This window comes from Humulus lupulus, chromosome 8 (genome assembly GCF_963169125.1).
Source record: "Humulus lupulus chromosome 8, drHumLupu1.1, whole genome shotgun sequence".
NCBI classification, from domain to species: Eukaryota; Viridiplantae; Streptophyta; class Magnoliopsida; order Rosales; family Cannabaceae; genus Humulus; species Humulus lupulus.
The window spans coordinates 14125681-14136900 of record NC_084800.1 but is presented as its reverse complement, the minus strand read 5'-3'; the positions used below and the strand labels follow the sequence as shown (position 1 = coordinate 14136900).

At 37.0% G+C, this 11220-nt stretch overlaps 1 protein-coding gene and 1 long non-coding RNA gene across 7 annotated transcripts; one reads left to right on the top strand and one right to left on the bottom strand.

Moving 5' to 3' along the window:
* Positions 1–4782: 4782 nt before the first annotated feature.
* LOC133793501 (uncharacterized) lies at positions 4783–6974 on the bottom strand. The gene is made up of 3 exons (XR_009874858.1): positions 6148–6974; positions 5504–5540; positions 4783–5047 (listed from the first exon to the last, which is right to left on the bottom strand). It is a non-coding gene; the product is annotated as an uncharacterized LOC133793501 (long non-coding RNA).
* A 1247-nt stretch (positions 6975–8221) lies between these two features.
* Positions 8222–11220, top strand: LOC133794694 (protein phosphatase 1 regulatory inhibitor subunit PPP1R8 homolog). 6 transcript variants are annotated; one of them, XM_062232070.1, is made up of 4 exons: positions 8226–8380; positions 8549–8589; positions 8739–9336; positions 9845–11220. In XM_062232070.1, the coding sequence occupies exons 3-4, from the start codon at positions 8882–8884 to the stop codon at positions 10662–10664; spliced, it is 1275 nt and encodes a 424-aa protein (XP_062088054.1). In that variant the 5' UTR covers positions 8226–8380; positions 8549–8589; positions 8739–8881; the 3' UTR covers positions 10665–11220. The 6 variants fall into 6 exon arrangements, with proteins under 6 accessions (XP_062088051.1, XP_062088049.1, XP_062088050.1 ...); XM_062232068.1 differs by having other exon boundaries at positions 8732–9336; XM_062232067.1 differs by having other exon boundaries at positions 8222–8589.

Sequence of the window (11220 nt, the reverse complement as noted above, 5' to 3'; positions counted from 1 at the left end):
AATTTATGGCATCAATGTTAAACTTTTTATTTGGGTACTAATGGTCTTTGTTACTCTTTTTATTTGTGTATTAATGGACTTTGTTATTCTTTATATTTGTGTATTAATGGACTTTGTTAATCGAAATGACATTTTTTATATACAATACTAAGGAGAAATATACTATTGTGTGTCATCAAAATCAAAATAAGTGTTTAAACATTAAGGGTACACATTCTCATAAAAAATGTCGATGCATAATTTATCCCCGAAGTACTGAATGTTGTCCTTGATGGCATATGATAAGGGAATGTCTCCAAGAATGAACTCCAAGTGTTTGATGGTGAATACGCTGCAATCTCTGCTGAAACCAATAAATCTTTATTGTGAGTGTATTGAAAATTAAAGGAGAACAGTATTGAAAATCTGAATTTAGTACGTCAACCTGGTTCTAGACTGTGGGACAATATCAGTGGACATGCGCCTCCAATCAAAGTTTGGAACGGTGATCTTCAGTCTAGCTATTTTCAACTTGGGGTGTCCTTTAAACATACCAGAAGCGTTGAGTAAAGATGGAAGCATCCTAGTCCAAGGCTCGATCAACTCAGACAACTTATTATGGCTAAAGTTAGAATGATCTGAGTCAAATACAGTGATCATCCAATCAACAAAATTTATTTCGCAAAGGATCCAGTGCTGATTTTCCATGCACCAGTGGAAGTAGACCTCGTTGCAATCACCCCAAGGCTTCTTGTACTTTTTGGCATCTCCTTTAAGGAAATCAAGAATGTCCGAGTCCCATTGGTAATTCCTGCCATTTTTCTTGAATTCCTCGTATCTGGCAGGAATATATTGTGCAAATGATGAATCAAGTACGGTGGCTTTCATGGGGTACGTCTTCGGAAACTCAAAAAGACGTCTCCGTATAAGATAATTCACAGCGTTGAGATGCTGCAAATAAATAGATTAATGTTAAGGAAGAGTGGATTGTTAAAATGAGATAAATGTTCTAACAAACATAAGAGACTTACAGTTTCTGCCAACCATTCTTTTGCCACCTTCAACTTCAAGAACCAAACAGGGGTCCTATCACAACATTCCAACTTCCTCGGTCTGCTGTTGTCAATCTCACCGAGTACCCATCTGTTAAAAGTTGTCAACATATCTTGATCCAACACCTTTAAAGGAAGGATCGTAACTGGGTCGTTGAACTTTGGTTTCTTGGCTGCTGGAGTACAGTCCTCGTACCTTACTGGTCTCTGTCTAGTGCGCTTACCTGTAAAGGAGCAATTAGTATCTAATCTCTTTAAAAAAAAAAAAAAAACTCATGGATTAGTCGTACCTAAGACCGTCTGCACTGGTTGAGAATGTGTGGCTTCTCCAACAAAAGGCTCGTAACATGAGGGGAGAATGTCGTACTCTACATCATCTGTTGGAGTGGGTGCATGAGTAGGTGCAGGAGTAGGTATACCACCTAGTGTTGCCAGCTTCTCTAATATGACTTCTTGATTTTTAAGGACGATACCTAGAGTGGCCTTAACATCATCCACTGCACCTGATAGTCTGGCTATCTCGCCCAACACCTCCTCATAAGCCCCAGGAGCAGGAGCAGAAGTAGGTTCTGTACTAGTATCTGGAGCAGACTCTGTCGGGGTATCCTCCACAAATATGCCAGCCTCAACGGCTATCTCAGCCACCGCAGCAGTCTCTGCCTCAGGATCGTAAGGTCTTCCATCCTCTGGTGCAGGCTGGATCATATTCTGCAGCATCGCATACCTAGGAGCATCCCCCTTTCTCCTCTGATATATGGCATCAAAGAAGTCTCGCTCATTTGGTCGAGGCCTTAGGATAGAAATGCATGACAACTGTAATGGAAACAAAACAATCAAATTAGAAACGACATAAGTTGATTAGTATAATTCAAAATTTCTTGAATTATTTAAATGTATTATAACTTACATGTCTCCTCGCAAGTACATCCTTCAAATGCAAATGCTTCAGCTGGCCTATGCTCTCCCACTGTAGCATCCTAGGGAACTTGAATCCACAGGGCTTGGCGTGTTCCTTCTGTAAATCAAGAATCGTCTCGTATGCCCAATATTGCAAGGCTGGTGGATACCCCTTGCAAGTGTACTTTGCCTCCACCTTAAAACCCTTAGAAGACTCCACCTCAGTGATCTTCTTCGCCTTCTTACTTGGTATTGTACCACCAATCGCTTTCATATCTCTATTGAATTTTTTCACAGTTGTATCGAATGAAAGGGATCCCCATGGATACTTCTCAAAATAATCTAAATCCTCGACTATCGACAATGAATCTCGCTAAATAACATTGTTGTTCTCAGCACCCAATAGTATCCCCTCCACAAAGTAAACCAAACCGAGCTTGTACAAATCATCAGGTACATCGCATATACTAAAAGCTCGTTCCAACATACTGAACTGAATGTCTTTCTCGAGTTCCACACTGAAATATGTATCAACTAGGCGGGAGGAAGTAATGTGAGGTTCAATGTCAATGGCAAGTGGTGGACAGGAGCAGCTCAGGCCGGTGATAATGGCAAACTCGTGCACCCCAAACTTACATAAGTTTGGGCCCATCAAGAAGTGCACCTCATCGCCACGCGGAGACTTGACCTTCCGCAAAAGCAGTGTGTGCACCAATGCCCCAGAGAACGAAAAGGGAGGGGCTGTGAAGAATGGTCCAAAAACAGACTCATTCACCCTCCCCAACAATCCATGCTCCTCAAATCTTTTCTTCAATTTTGTTAACCTCCCGGAACCCCTATAGGTCATACGACCGACATAATGATCCTCCATAGGGATCTCAAGCGGTGGGATACGTTTGGGTGGCATCTGCAAAATATCCAAAAAAAAAAGAATTAGTTGAATTTATAAAAAATACTCAATATGTTGTTGTCATTGAAATGGAATCGATGTACCATCGAAATAGCATCGATGGAGCATGGAATCGATGCCATATATGTTCAGCATCGATATGGCATCGATATACCATTGATTGCACATCGATTATGCATTAGCATCGATTATGCATCGATGTGGCATCGATAAACCATCGATGGCACTTCGATGGTACATCGATGATACATCGATGCCATGTCGATGCTGAGGCGAACATCTAATTTAGATGTTATTTTCGATGTGATATCGATGGTGTATCGATGTCAAATCGATGCCATATATGTTCAGCATCGATATGGCATCGATGTGGCATCGATATACCATCGATTATACTTCAGCATCGATTATGCATCAAAGTGGTATCGATAAACCATCGATTATGAAAGAATCGACATGGCATCGATATACCATCGATGGAGAATCGATGGAGCATCGATTGCGCACTGTATGTCATTGATGGAGCATCGATGTGGAATCGAAAGAACATCGACCCACAAAATTTTTGCAGAATTTGCAGAATGCATATAGAATCAAACCCATTTTAAGCTACATTTTTTGCAAAATAAAGATTAACAATCAAACCCATTTCATCGATTTATACATTACGATTCAATTTTTTTTTAAAAAAACCACATGACAATCGAATGTCTTACCTTACCGTGGCCGGCGATGGAGAAGACGGTGGCGACGGCGGCTGTGAGGAGAGAGAGAGCTTCGCCTGAGAGAGATGGTGAGAATGTGAACCGAGAGAAAATAATGAGAAAGAAATGAGAGAGTTTGGTTGGGAAGAGGGAAGAGTTTGGCTGGGAAGAGAGAAGGTGAGGGGTCTCGGTTAGTGGTAGGGGTGTTTTTGTCCAAAATTTTAAAATGGCATATATTTGGGAGAGTATGTTATGTTGGCATTTTAAAAAAATTAAGTATGTTATTGAACATACTGTCTAAAATTTCCCCTTATAAATGCATAATGTAATACCAATGCATCATACTCAAGCAAATGAAACGAAATCTAAATTGAAGAAATGATTGAGAGAGTAATGGAACAATGAACTCAATCTCCATTTCAAATCTAGTAATGAAGAAGAGAATGCCCAAATCAATAGTGTTCTTCCTGAATTCCTCCTAATTCATTGGATATATGAGTAGTGTGCAGACTCCGACAATAATAATTAACATATTTTAAAAGATATATTTGTAGTGAAAATACCCAATTTATTATGTTTGTAGCATTTAAGTACTCAAGTTATTTTTTTAGCGACCAAAGTACATGTCATCCATGTTTTGGTGACCGTCAATTCTCACAGTTAAGTTTGATTGTGACACGTAGGCGAAAGTGCCTAATTAAATAATATTTGTGGCGAAAATGCCCAATCAAATAGATATTTGCGGCGAAAGTACTCAATTTAAGAGATATTTGTGGTGAAAGTACCTAATTTAAGAGATATTTGTGGCGAAAGTACCTAATTTAAGAGATATTTGTGACCAAAGTACCCAAGTTATAAGTAAATTTCACGTTATGGTGGCAGATTTAATGGCGAAACAAATATATGCATTAAACTACACCAAAACATGGAAGGAAGATACTTTCGCGGCCAAAAAAATAACTTTAAGTGCTACAAACAGAATAATTCAAATATTTTCGCCGCAAATATCTTTATTTCAAAATGAAATTGTAACGACCTCCTTTCTTAACATACATGTATAGTGTAAAAACAAATTTTAACCTAAATACGACAATACTGAAATTCTGAATTTACAAAAAACTTTATTAAACAATACATAAATAATGTTTATAACCTCAAACCACACAATACTCACAACTAAATAAAAACTTTATCTTACATACAAATCTTAATACTTTTATAAATCATTTTCGTGACGTTACTACACCTTAACGTAGAAATGAAAATGTATCCAACTGATAAATTGAAAAGCTTTATGTAAATTACAAAGTTCATGAAATACTTTTAAAGCTTTAAGTAAATGATAAAGTTCACAAAATACTTTTAATGAAATATAATAAAACCAAGTTTCTTGTTTATTTATAAAATAGCATAGCAGAACTCCACTCCCTTCAGGTCAGCCCCATATGTACAGTCATGTTGGCTCCACGTATACTCATCAACGATTTATATTTGGGGCCTCTTACCTACAATACAAAACATTAACTGATGAGCCAAGGCTCAGTAAGCAGAATAACTACCTCATATGCATTAAAATAAACGTGCAACATGCTATGTATTCTCTTTCTTTCTTTCACTTTCCTTTCTTTTGGGCCCTAGAGGATGCTGCTGCCGGCATTACATAGGGAATCACATTCCCACCTGAACATAAACATGATAATAGGGAATTTCCCGCATAAACATTCATCATATAGGGACGTACATCTCCCTCCTTACATTTTTGGGACTTAGGTCTCCCAAGCAGCACCTCTACTTTAACGTTTTCAATAACTTGTCTGTGAACATTAAGCGTGCTTATGCATAATATAACACTCTTGAAAATAACTTATGCATAAGAACAATATGACAGATTAACATATAAAGCATATAAATGCACATAAGACACATAAAATACTTGTATTGTAGATGAGGATTCTACTTACCTTGCGTCTTGATAAAACAACCGAAATTGTTAGCTTCCTGATAAAAACACAAACTATTAACTTACATAAAATCTACATTATGAAATGTTAGCTTATAATTGTTATTATCCCATTTTTCCTATTTTATTGCTTATTTTATGTCCAGGCGTATGGTCATACTATATTTGTCCATGGCAAGGTCTTGGTCTAAAAGTCGTGGTCATGGTCATACGAAAAAGTCCAGGTCATAATACTTGTTCATAATAATAGGGAATAAGGTTATAAAAGTCCATAATAATAGTCCAAAGTATGACCATAGCCTATATAAGTTTAGTATTATGAGGATACATAAAAAAATAGTTCATATTTCAATTTTAGCATTGTAAAATATGACGACATGGTAAAGAAATCTATATATAAATTTTGGTATTATAACGGCATAGTAAAATAATCTATATATAAATTTCAGCATTATAATGGCAGGATAAAATAATCTATATATAAATTTTGACATTATAACGACATAGTAAATTAATCTATATATAAATTTTTAAATATAGTAGCATAATCTATATATAAATTTTGGCATTATAACGGCATGATAAAATAATCTATATATAAAAATAGTTAAATAACTGAACTGAAAGGCTCGGGAAGGAGCTTACCCAAAAAGGTCTTCGTAGGCTAGCGTTACAAACAGAACTTCGCCTAGATTTTAGAGATTTAAAACTTTAAAAGAGTGTTAAGAAGATTTTAGGCAGAGTGAGAGAAAGAAAGATTTTTCGTAATTCAAAATGAATTCTGAAAGGCTCTATTTATAGGAAAACATTGGGTTACTATGCTGCATAGTAAAATAATAAAATATTAAAAATATCAAGCATAGTAAAATAATAAAATATTCAAAATATCAAGCATAGTAATTTGCTTAAGTCATCACTATATCACTACTGCATCAACATGTGGGACCCATGGGGTGGACCCCGCTGTGGGACCCTTGCGGACCCCACTGTGGGACCCACTATGAATAGTACCCGGTGAATAGTAAAAAAAAAAAAAAATTCCCAATCTTCTTATATTACTTAGTTTAACATTTTTGACTCACAAACTTTTCTGAAAATGTTTCTCTAACACCCATAAATTAATTATTCCCACCTGTTGGTTACTACAACAACTTAGAATTGTTAAAATCCCATAATAGAAAACAACTATACCCCCAACGGTCATGATCACTATTCACCAACGGTCATAAACGGCTAGTTTTTGTCCTATAAATACTTGTTCCTTCAACCATTTATTTGCACAACTTCTTCATCTCTTAACCTTCTAGATAAAATTCATCATCAAAACATGAATTTCTCTTTATTTTTCATAACTTTAGTGATTGTTTGCTTGTATTTAGCATCATTCTATGGGTATTATACTAATGAAATGCCCATGAATGTTATAGTTGCATATTCATTAGTTATTCTTCCACTTTACTTAATAGCTCTAACATTCGGTTAGCATTGTAATGCACTCAAAAGTATGAATAAAAAAATATCTTCTCTTATTTTTCATAATTGTTGTAATGTATTTGTAGAAAGAAATGGGAGTTACAGAAATATTTAAGTCTAAAGAAAGAAGTGCCTCGAACAATGTAGATGTGATTTCCTACAATTGATTAGACGGGTACCGGCAATCTGTCAAGAAAAAAGAGAGAGACAAGAGTTCAATTGGGAGCACCGGTGAGGTGTCAGCCAAAAGGACTCCGACACTCAAGTTAGTCAGGTTGTAACAAAAGATGATTGGAAGTAATAAAACTATAATGAAAATAACGATATATTGATGGATGGATGAGTATTAGGATGGTCAAAGTGACGACAGAGACGACGACGGAATTCAACGATCGGGTCAAGTCCGGTTGGGTCAGACTAAGCTGACTGATTCAGCTTGCTCGATTGGATCGCCTAGAGAGAGTAGTACTTTGTTTCAGTAAGAGAGTAAAGTAGAGTAAAATGATTATCAGATGTCCCATTCTCAACCCCTGAAGGTCTTATTTATTATTCTTTTTCTCTACCGTTGCTCCTCCGTTTTCCTGATTCGTCTGACTCACTTCAAATGGTTTCCTTCCGAAATTCTCGGCAAATGTGGTATGAGCCTTGACTGTTTCAAGATCCCTGGCTGACTGAGCATATCTGGATTCGGGTTCGGGTCTGGATATGGTTTTGGGCAATTGGACGGTTCATTGTATATGCAAGCCTATTTACATGAGTTTGAGCCTTGTTGGCTAGTTAAGTTGGCTTATTGGGCCAAGAGGTTAATCTAACTACTTATTGGACTCTTTTTTTTTAGCAAGTAGACAGATTTTGTCCATTACAAACAAGTGTACAAGATGAACTCTTATAATCGTAATACATTAAAATAAGATAAAAACTATAATCGTAACCAAAATAAATAAACAAAAACATAATTTTTATTTTCCTACGTTTATTGTCATTCATTTATCTTTTAATTAATATTATGATAATTGTTTTATAAATATGTTTTGTTGTAGTAGATTTTTCTCTTGATTTATAAATGATTATAGTTTACTAAACACGGTGGTATTGACTCTTAAAAAATACTTCACATGTTTTAATTACGTGATCCACTATAAATATAGTAAAATTATATTCAATTTTTATTGAATAAAAAAATCGATCCTTTTTGCAAAACTGGAGTAAATATTAAAAAAAGTAAAATAAAACCCTAATGTGTTTAAATGGGGGAGAACTGAAGTGGGATGTGAAGAAATAGGAATAAAGGGCATGAAAGCAAAGTCGATACGTGACAATTGAGGAGGTGAAGAGCTTATTACAATGCTCTGTTGAGAACTCGGAAGGATTTTGTGGTTTTCTCCGTCGCCGACCTTCCTCCCTGGTAAGCATAAGATAAAACTATAACCCTTTTGATTTTCTCTAACCTTACGCGATTTCAAGTTCCGAACTCCTAACCCCGATCTTGGTTTCCACTTGTTCTCAAATTTAACCGATTCATTTTCATTCTTCTCAATCGCACTACCAAACCACTTGTTCTTAACAATTGAAGCAAAATCTGGTTTGGATTGGAAAATCAAAGGACACCCTGAGGTGACGATGCTCTTTGTTAAATTGATTTTTTTAGCTTATAGTCTCTATTAGGTTTTACTGTCTTGTACTTTTTCTTTATCTTAATTTTCTCTACCATAACAAGTTGAGATTCCTATTTTTTTCTAATGGATAGTTTTTATAGGGAGAAGGTTTACGGGTGTAAACTTGGGGACGATGCTCAATGGCATTGGTGTTATATGGGTTTTTTCATGTTGGATACCATTGCCACGATTCCCGATAGTTTTTTTAGCTTAGCATTAGACCAGATCGTTTTGAGTAAGTTAAGGATTAAATGATGTACGGAAGAACGGGACTTGATAGGTTCAAGAAAGCTCAGTCATTGGAACCCTTCGCTGTATCTGTTAGTTCGGGTTCGAAATCCACTTCCAGGCCTGAAACAAAATCGGTTTTGAATTTGCAGCATCAGACTGCTCAATACCAAAATCAATCCCATGTTTCTCAAAAACCAGCAGCAGGGCAGGACGCAGCCCCATTGGTGGGGCAGAGCCAGCCTGTGACCCAGGTTGGAGGGGGCCAGTCTACCTGGCAGCCACCTGATTGGGCTATTGAGCCACGGGCTGGTGTCTATTTTCTTGAGGTTATGAAGGATGGTGAGGTTCTTGATCGCATAAATCTTGATAGGCGGAGACATATCTTTGGGAGGCAATCCCATACCTGTGATTTTGTGCTTGATCATCAATCAGTGTCACGCCAGCATGCTGCTGTGATTCCTCACAAGAATGGAAGGTTGGTTACTTGTTCTTTGCTCAAGCTTGATTTTCTATTTTTTATGATTTTGTACCTTAACCTGTTATTGCCCTTTTAACCACTAGTTTAGGTATTGTTTTCTCACAAGTTTTCTGTCTGGCGATGAGCTTGTCAAAAATGTATATGCTGACATTAATTATTATATCTCAAACCAATTGCTGGGAGGGGATTTTACCGAGCCCATTCATTTGTTTTGTTTTTTTGACACATGTTACCAAGTTCATTCTATGTACTTAGGCTTGAACTGAATGACAGGGACATGCGTTTTGGTCACCTAGGAAATTATAGGGTAATCTGATCTCTGGCGCTTCATAATGGCATAGTTATGGCTTTACTCATAAAAACATTAGTACTTATTTTCATTTGCCTATTTTGATACATTCGGTTTTTGTATTTTGTTGTTTTAAAAAAGAACATTTGTTTGGCATGAACTTTTGTTCTCTTTTTGAGCTGTGTGAAAATTTACAAGCTTTCATCTCTTCTGCAGCATATATGTAATTGATTTGGGGTCTGCACATGGTACTTTTGTGGCAAATGAGAGGTTGACTAAAGATACTCCTGTTGAGCTTGAGGCAGGGCAGTCTCTAAGATTTGCTGCATCAACTAGAATTTATATTTTGAGAAAGAATAATGCAGCTCTTTTCCCGCGTCCTCCACTATCCACAGAGATTAACCTACCACCACCTCCTGATCCATCTGATGAAGAAGCCGTTGTAGCCTATAATACACTTCTAAATCGTTATGGTATTAGCAGGGCTGACACATTGCCTAAATCCCGTGTGACTGGTAGCTCAGCATGTGGAACAGATGGCAGCCATAACTTGGAGAGAGCTGCTAAGAGAATAAAGAAGGCAAGAGTGGTTTTCAGAGATCATGTTGGGGGAGAACTTGAAGAAGTTGTTGGGGTTTCAGATGGTGCTGGTGTAGAAACAGAACCTGGTCCAATTGGTGTAAAAGAAGGAAGTCTTGTTGGAAAATATGAATCCCTTGTACAGATAACCGTTATACCCAAAGGGAAGGAACAGAACTTTGCAAAAGAAGATAATTATTCCCAAAAAGGCGTGACTGGTAAACTACAGGAGGTTTTAAATAAGGTAAAAACTGCTCCAAAAAGTGGAATTTATGATGATCTTTATGGAGAATCCTTTGCTGGAAAAGTGGGCTCTTCTTGGGCGTATTCTTCTGTTAGTTCCAGTGGTAGACCAGCTTCTCCAACTAAAGACACTGCAGAAAAGTCATCAAGTGTTAAACCCGGTGCTAACTCAAGCCATGTTGACGATGATGATGATGATTTATTTGGGGATTGATTGGAGCCAATTGCACAGCTTGTGGATAATTTTGAAATCTTAATCTGATTTATACTTGGAGGTTGAAAAGCTGCAATATCTGAATACTGTATGTGCATGGCACACTTATCTCAAGGGAAGACTGTGCTTGCAAGTGGGATGAGTTTTCTTTGGCTTGTACCCTCCATCGTTTATTCTTACTTCATACAACGGATGAAACAGAATGGAATTCTGCTGTTGCCACTTTTTTTCTAGTAAAGCTGCTTCTTTCTGTAATTGCTTTGACAAGCTTGTGCTGGTCTAGTAACGAGGAAACTTGCGCCTTGAGTACAGCTAGTATCTCGGTGGCCTTTTGAGCAGCAGCATCAGTTATGGTTTCAAACATATGAGGAGGTTGGTTTCAGTAATCTCCTTCTTACTTTGGTTGAAGCGGCTTGATTTGTTAAAAAGCAGCTCTCCACACCAGTTGTATATTTTATTCAAGAATCATTTCCCGTAGACATTTATTCCTGGAATTTTATGGGACATTTTCGTGTTTATTAAAATCAGGCTGAAGAATATGCTGCATTGCATCATC

Coding starts and splice junctions, on each gene's coding strand:
- LOC133794694 (XM_062232067.1), top strand. CDS start 8,882: ATGATGTACGGAAGAACGGGACTTGATAGGTTCAAGAAAGCTCAGTCA. Junction 9,337..9,844: donor ATTCCTCACAAGAATGGAAG/GTTGGTTACTTG, acceptor TCTCTTCTGCAG/CATATATGTAATTGATTTGG.